The following is a 7,369-nucleotide window of genomic DNA, read 5'->3' as shown; positions in this document are numbered from 1 at the left end:
CCAAATAATTAAGAAAGAAACACAAGACACAGAGCCCATGGTGCAGGTGCAAACCTCCCCTGAGCAGCAGCCAGCACGGACAGCTCGTGCCTTCTCCCTCCCAGTCCCAGCTCCTGCTAAAATCAGCCCAAGGATTGAGGCAGGTGTTAGGAGTGGGTCAGAGCTCAGCTCCCCAGGGCTGGGGGAGATTCTGCACTCAAGAGAACGCCCTCATGCCAGTCAGCCAGCACTGTGCTGGGTCTGCCTGAGTGTGCCAGGATGTCCTCACACACCATGTCACCCCCATGCTCACAGGCTTGTCACCTGGCCAGCACCAGCATCACTGGGGACAGGGCTGGCCCACAGCTCCCCCAGGGCATCCAGGGAACACTGAGCCCCAAAACAGCCCCAAAAACCCCTGGTCAAAATGCAGAAGTGGTGCTGGGTTAGCCCAGTCAATAAGGAAATGTTCAGTCAGGCTCTGACTGAGACACGGCAGCTCCTTACACACCTAAAATTCCAGATGGCCCTGAAAAAGAAAGACATTATTAGAGTATATTATAATAAATTTTTTTTAAAGTGGCAAATTATAAAATACTTGCAATTCAAGTAATCATTATTAATACATCATAAAAAATGGCAAACACCACGCCCCTTCTGCTAAAGGGGGGAGGAAGCTCAAAGCTTACAATTCTAGCACATTTTATTTCATGTAAATTTATAAAGACAACAATCCTAGTCACGATTGTCACATTGTACAGCACATACCAATACAGTTGCAAACAGAACTCCACGCAAAACTAAGCGCTAACAGTAGCCTGAATCACTCTTCCTGCGATTGTCGTATCTAGACTAACAGTATTACACTAACACTGAAGGAAAAATAGTTCACTATAAAACAGTGATAGAACATTTTTATAAAATATATTCCATTCCAATAGCTTTTCTACATACTGTATACTATAAAACTCTCCCACAAAAATTAGTGTCTTTAAATATACATATTTAATCTGAACTGCACCAAGATTAAAAACAATTAAAAATATCAATGATTTTTTTTTTTTTTACATTAACTTCACAGTATTTGTTTGTAGTAGAAGACAAATCCAGTGTTTAAAATGCAGAGCAGGACTGTTCCCTATGGAGACAGCAACTGCCCCACAGAGAAATAGTTTATGAAGAGACAAGCCTTAAGTGTGCCATGTTTCAGTACTTCTCCGTAGAGCCATGAACCATTTTGAAAACATGCTCCAAGCTATTGCAACTTAAAAATAAAAGACACACAGAGAAATAGGCAAAAAAAAAGTCACCTTAAGAACAAAAATAAGTGCAAACATTTCTTTACTTTAGAAATTCAAGCTAAGAGGAGTGGGAACACAAATACCAGACTATGAGAACAGTGTGTTCATGATGTTGTCAAGGATGAGAAAGTCTTTTTTTTTTTCTTATTTAAAAAAAAACCAAAACAAAAACAACTTTTGCCCCATATTCACTGCAGCACAGAGCATGCTCATAGCATCAGTTTAATGAATTATTTCTATACTAAGATCAGACAAAAACTTGTTTCAACTTTTCCCTGCTCCATACGCTAATGATGTTCTTATGGCACATCCTATTTTATGATCTTCTAAAAAAAAATAAAAACAAACAGTAATTGAAGACTGAAATGCAAACAAAAGTGTCACAAGAATGCAAAATTAAGATTACCAGCTTCAGTAATGCTGACTCTACATTAAACTCTTTACATGTTGCTCAACATGCAAAATAACCCATTGTTATAAAATTTAAAGTGTAAATTAACTAGTTTTGAAATAGATTAACAGTAATAATTCCACTTCAAAAACAAAACAAAAAATCTAATAAATACTATATCAAGTATCTTCAGGAGAAAAAAATAACTTAATTTTAGTAGAAAGAAAAATAACTTAATTTTACTAGATTTTGTTCAGTGCTATTTCCAATCACAGCAAAAATAAAAAAAGAAAAAAAAAAAAAAAGAAAAAACTGATTAAGTAGAATAAGACCACAGTACCAAAGCCACTTATGTTCAAGATACAGTACTCTCCCACAACTTTCATATGTAACAGGTTCAGCAAAAATATTTTACAGTTGAGAAATTAAACTGAAAACAAACCCCAAAACTATAAATAAAAGCAAAATTTCACATTACATGTACATTCATAGTTTAAGAGATGAATAATAAGAGGCTGTAACAAGTATATCCTGATTTTCCTTAAAGAGGAAGTACTTTTATAAAAAAAAAATTCAATCCCATATTATTTATGTAGGTAGTGCTCAGTTTTTGGACCAGAGGGGGAAAGGCATTGGGAAGGTTTTTCTTCATAAGATGCAATACAGCATTTTAAGCACAACTTTTAAAAATATTCTAAATCAGTGCTTCAAATTCATTTCAAAACACACGCTCTAGTTTCACCAAACAACTCCAGGAGTGTCAAGAAAGCTGGTGAAGCAATGCTAATGCAGCAGAAGGACATTCACACCCCTCAGATATTATTATTATTATTATATTTCAGTCCCATGTACATGTACCTTGAATGGGTAATTTGACTGGAAGGGAACAAAGTGATATCCACCGACATGCACAGACCAAATGATGATCTAACAGGCAAGAAAGTGAATCATCTGGAGTAAAACTGGCTATAGTTACAGGCAGCCTCAGTTTACAAACAAACTAAAAAAATAAAAAATTACCCACAACAACTTCCCCTGAAAAGGTGGGACCTGGGGAAGAAGTCAGGCCACGCTTTCCCTCCAGCGGTTCATCTTCATGCTGCCTCTTGGGAACACCAGCAATTGCACACAATTTGGCTCAGAGGGAATTGCCAACTTCATAAAAAATAAAATAAAATCTAATTTCATGCTGCTGATTTTAGCATGGCAGCAAACTTTTCGGGCAAGCAGGGCATCTCCTAATGCACAAGGCATGAGTTACTTTGAATTAGGAAACCCCAGAAACCTGGTATCAGGAGGGGTATTTGGCCACTTTGTAGCTGCTGTTCCCTCCAGGGTGATGGGCTCAGCCTCTGGATGTCGATATGGGAATGAAAATATTCACATATTATACAATCTTTTTCTATGTCCTAGCGTGCATCCTTCAACATTTCAGGAGTGAATACACTGCAGACAGAAAGTGTTTTTCCATCCACATTCTATGCTCAAAAGCAGCTTTTCAGCAGGTCAGCCCAGTGAGGAGGATGGGTGGGAAGGGAAAATTTAAGTCAAGTCCCAAGGCAAAAACTTCTCATTTAGATTTTAGGACCAACTGCAGAACAATATTAATGGAATAAAGAAAGAGAATAAAAAATGACCAGTACCAAAGATGCAGCCAGGAATCCTCAACCCCTTCAAAATTTGGGCCAATTCAATGTCTCATCTAGCTCTATAAAATAAAAGTACATCTGCCCACTCTGCAATGTGTGGACAGGTTTCTCTACACCAAAATGTATTTAAATCATAGTTCATCTCTTCAGATGTTTCTCTGCAACACACAGAGGGCATTTGGGGAACTTAATGGAAGCCAAATTTTTCTCCAGAATGTGCTGATAATCTTTTTTCAAAAAAAAAAAGTCAAAAAAAAAAAAGGAAAAGAAAACCCAAACCAACAAAACCCTGACCACAAAGCAAGTACTTCCAGTGTGAAAACTGATGCTAAATCATTGCAGAATTACTTAAGATCATTTCACATTAATAATGTAACATGGGTGCACAAGAGAAGACCTAAAGGACCGTGCTGGAGAGGGTGGCAGGGGAAAGGGGGGAGATGGAGAGGTGGAAGGATTGCATTAAAAGGCCTCTGGAGTGTATACTGCTGCATCTTTTAAAGATCATATACCTGAAGTGAATATCACCAAAATAAAATAAAGGGAGGAGAAAAAGAAAATTAAAATTCAGATGCTGCCTTTTTTTTTTTCCTGTTTTGTTTTAAAAATGTTGGGAGGGGGTTGTAGATATTTAAAAAAAACAAAAACAAAAAAAAAAAACCCAAACTAAACAAAACAGAAGTCACACATCTCAAACAACCAAGGACTTTACAAGGCCACAATGAAATTTGCGGATGTGTCTGTAGAGATCCCCGGACTGCGTGAAGCGTCTCTCGCACCACTTGCACCCGTGGGGTTTCTCCCTGGTGTGCACCACCGCGTGCCGGCTGAGGTTGTGGGAATACTGGAAGCTCTTCCCGCACTGGCCGCAAGTGTAGGGCTTCTCCCCCGAGTGAGTCCTCTCGTGCCTCTTGAGCGTGTACATGCAGGAGAAAGTCTTTCCGCAGAGGGTGCAAGTGGGGACCGACCCGTCGGGGGACAGGCGGGTCCGCGAGCCGTCCTTGTCACGGAAGTGAGAGCTCAGGTGCAGCTGAAGGATGTGCGGGCTCGGGAACACCTTGCTACAGAGGGGACAAATGCAGATATGCCCAGGAGGCACCAGGACGCCCGAGGAGATGTCCGACGAATCCATGTCGTCCTCGCTCTCGTCTCGCTCTTGATCTATATCCTCCTCTCGGGCATGAGAGCTGCCATTCCCCGCGAACATGTGTCCTAACCCTGTCACTAGGCTTTTGGCTGAATTCCCAAAATGCTGACTCTCTGGACTCCTGGCTTCGCTGTCCTCCTGATCTGACAGCAAGTCTTGTTCATCTTTAACAAGTGGCTCGGTACCCTGCTGCTGGCTGTCGGAAGCCAGCTGTCCAAAGACATAGGAGGGGTGTAAGGAATCTCTCCCCGGCACGGGCTTGAAAGACAAATCCAGCGCGCAGTCCACATCACTCGAAGCCAGGGGATGGTTAACAGACCTTTGGGACAAAGGTCCTGTGGAACTATTGACATTAGCCTTTGTTTTTCCAGCTGCTGCGGCGCACGGTTCTGCCTCTGTCGGCACAGAGCTGACACTTATATGATCAGAGGACCAGGCGGGGTGACTGCTGACCTTTTCTTTGCCTGCTGCTCTCTCGTATTCTGCAACGCTGAATTTTTGTTTGTTTCCTGGGTCAAACTCGTGGACCAGGGGCACTCCGGCGTCTAGAAAATGCTCCGCTTTCTCCAAACTAGCCGCCTCATCATTAATCTTCTCTTCGGAACATAATTCTTTATCTTTCAACTTGCCCTTGCAGACTTTCACAATGTCATACATGTGAAGGTAGCTCGCCGCAGCCAGCACATCTTCCACTGGGAGACTGTTGAATTCCAGCTTTCCCTCGTACATGAATTCGAGCAGCAGGCTGAAGGCAGGGGCTGTGACAATGTCACTGTTCAGATGCACAATATCCCTTTTGTCTAACTGGTCCCTGTAGAAAAGATGGAAGTACATACTGCAAGAGGCAAGAACGGCTCTGTGAGCTCTGAATTGAGCTTCTCCAACTAAAACAGTACAGTCACACAGGAAGCCCTGGTGACGCTGCTGACTCAGACACTGCAGCAACTGGCGGCTATGGTCTGGAAACTCCATTCTTCCTTCATAACCTGTTCAAAACAGGAAAAACTTGAATGCTACTGTAAACTAAAGCCTCCTAGCAGCTGTAACAAACAGATCGGCTTTTTGGTAACCCAAGCCAAAGAAACAGCCTTGGAGATAACATTTACTGTTAATTGTCTGTAATAGTTTTATTAAGGGGGGGGGAAGGAAAAAAAAAAAAACCACCAACACAACGTGTTTCTCATCCTTTCGCACCTGCTCCGAACAGGAAAAACTTGATTGTAAGTAAACAAAAGCTAGTAAAGCAGCAGCCCCTCCAACCTTTGTTTCTCCCACTAAGCACTTTAATAAAATTATGCAGAGGAAAGCGCACACACACCCCCGAAAAGAAAAAAAAAGCATCAACTCCCAGGCTGTCTTCCCAGCAACGCTAACTTGGGGCATCTTTTAATAAAGCATATTCCCCGCGTCACGCACGCACACACACACACACATTTAAACTTTATCCTCAGTCGTTATGCACCGAATCACAACAAAACAGCGGCGGCTGGCGCTGGGGGAGCGGCGGCTCTGCGGGGAGGGGGGCGAGAGGCCCCGGCCCCCGCACGCGAAAAGGGCGGGGGGGATAAAGGGGGGAGGAAAAACAAAAAGTTTCCCTTGAAGTTATTAAAAGGCAAGGAGGAAAAAAAAGCGTCGGAAGGCCGGCGGGAGGGCAGGACGGAGGCTGCAGCCGGCTGCGTGCCGCGGCCAGGCGCTTACCTTGCGCGGGGCGCGGCGGGGCCGGCCGCGGGCGCGGAGCCGGGCGGGCAGGAGGGAGCGCGGTGCGAGTGCGACCGAGGCGCGGCGGGAGGGAGGGAGGGGGAGAGAGAGAGAGAGAGAGGCAGGCGGGAGGGAGGAGGAGGGAGGGAAGGAGGAGTGCTCGGTTTGCTAATTACACCGCAAGCTGGAGAGTCAGCTGCTCTGACTTCACTGCGATGGAAATGCTACCTCCAGCTGTGCGCCTTTTAATGCCATATGTTACTCCAAATCTCGCTACCAGCCAACCACAGCTTGCTGCCTTTTAAAGTTCCAGCAGCCCCATTTATAGCCCGCGATTAAATCCCACAAACTTGCCCCGAGCCCGCCCCCCCCTCTCCGACACTCTCGCCACCACCAGCCCCCAGCCCGGACCCCACCTCCCGCCGCAAAGTTGCTCCCCGCAGCCCGCCGCTGTGACCTTCGCCGGTGCCCGGCTCCGCGCAGCGCTGGGGGGGCCGCCAAGGGGAAGCACCGCGGAGCCGCTCCTGGGATCCCCCCTTCCACAGCCGCGCTCCCCAACTTTGCGGGGAGCACTTTCCCCCACTGGGGTGGGGTGTGGCGTGGCGGCGAGTTCCCCCCGCGCTCCCCGGCTCCGCGGGTCCCCCCGCGTTACTCACCGGCGGGCGGCGGCGGCGGCGCTCGGCGTCCGCATGTGCGCGGCGGCGGCGCGGGCGCTCCGCGGGCGCGGCGCGGGGCTGTGGCGGAGCAGGTTGTTCGCCGGCCGCTCTCGCGATACTTTGGCCGCTGCGAGCCGCGGGTGCGGGCGAGGGTGCGGTGGCGAGCGGCCGTGTCCCCGTCTGGAGCACACAATGGCCCCGCCGCCCCGGCCAGCCCCGCCGCCGCCGGCCGGTGCGCGCTGCCGGCTGCGCCCTCCCCCTCGCCGCCGCCTCCTCCTCCTCCTCCTCCTCCTCCTCCTCCCGCTGCTGCCGCCGCTGCTGCTGCTGCTGCTGCTGCTGCCGCCCTCCCCTCCCGGCCGCTGCATTGGCAGCGCCGCCGTCCCGCTCCCAACTCCGCTGCGCCGCCGCGGACAGGGCGCGCCCGCCCGCCCGCCCGCTGCAGCCCGACGTGCCGCGGGGCCGGGGCTGCGCGGCCGCGGGAGATGCGCGGAGCCGGCCCCGCCGCGGGGCTGGGGCGAGGGGCGCGGCGCTGCCCCCCCGGCTCACAC

General features: G+C 47.8%; 1 protein-coding gene across 2 annotated transcripts; it reads right to left on the bottom strand.

Annotated features, from left to right (window-relative positions):
• Positions 1–664: 664 nt before the first annotated feature.
• ZBTB42 (zinc finger and BTB domain containing 42) lies at positions 665–7,073 on the bottom strand. Of its 2 annotated transcripts, none has more exons than XM_077180770.1 (2): positions 6,822–7,073; positions 665–5,453 (listed from the first exon to the last, which is right to left on the bottom strand). In XM_077180770.1, the coding sequence occupies exon 2, from the start codon at positions 5,437–5,439 to the stop codon at positions 4,012–4,014; it is 1,428 nt and encodes a 475-aa protein (XP_077036885.1). In that variant the 5' UTR covers positions 5,440–5,453; positions 6,822–7,073; the 3' UTR covers positions 665–4,011. The 2 variants fall into 2 exon arrangements, with proteins under 2 accessions (XP_077036885.1, XP_077036886.1); XM_077180771.1 differs by lacking the exon at positions 6,822–7,073 and adding an exon at positions 6,166–6,274.
• Between the last annotated feature and the right edge of the window lie 296 nt (positions 7,074–7,369).

This window comes from Agelaius phoeniceus, chromosome 6 (assembly GCF_051311805.1).
Source record: "Agelaius phoeniceus isolate bAgePho1 chromosome 6, bAgePho1.hap1, whole genome shotgun sequence".
NCBI lineage: Eukaryota > Metazoa > Chordata > Aves > Passeriformes > Icteridae > Agelaius > Agelaius phoeniceus.
This window is presented reverse-complemented; position numbering and strand designations above follow the sequence as displayed.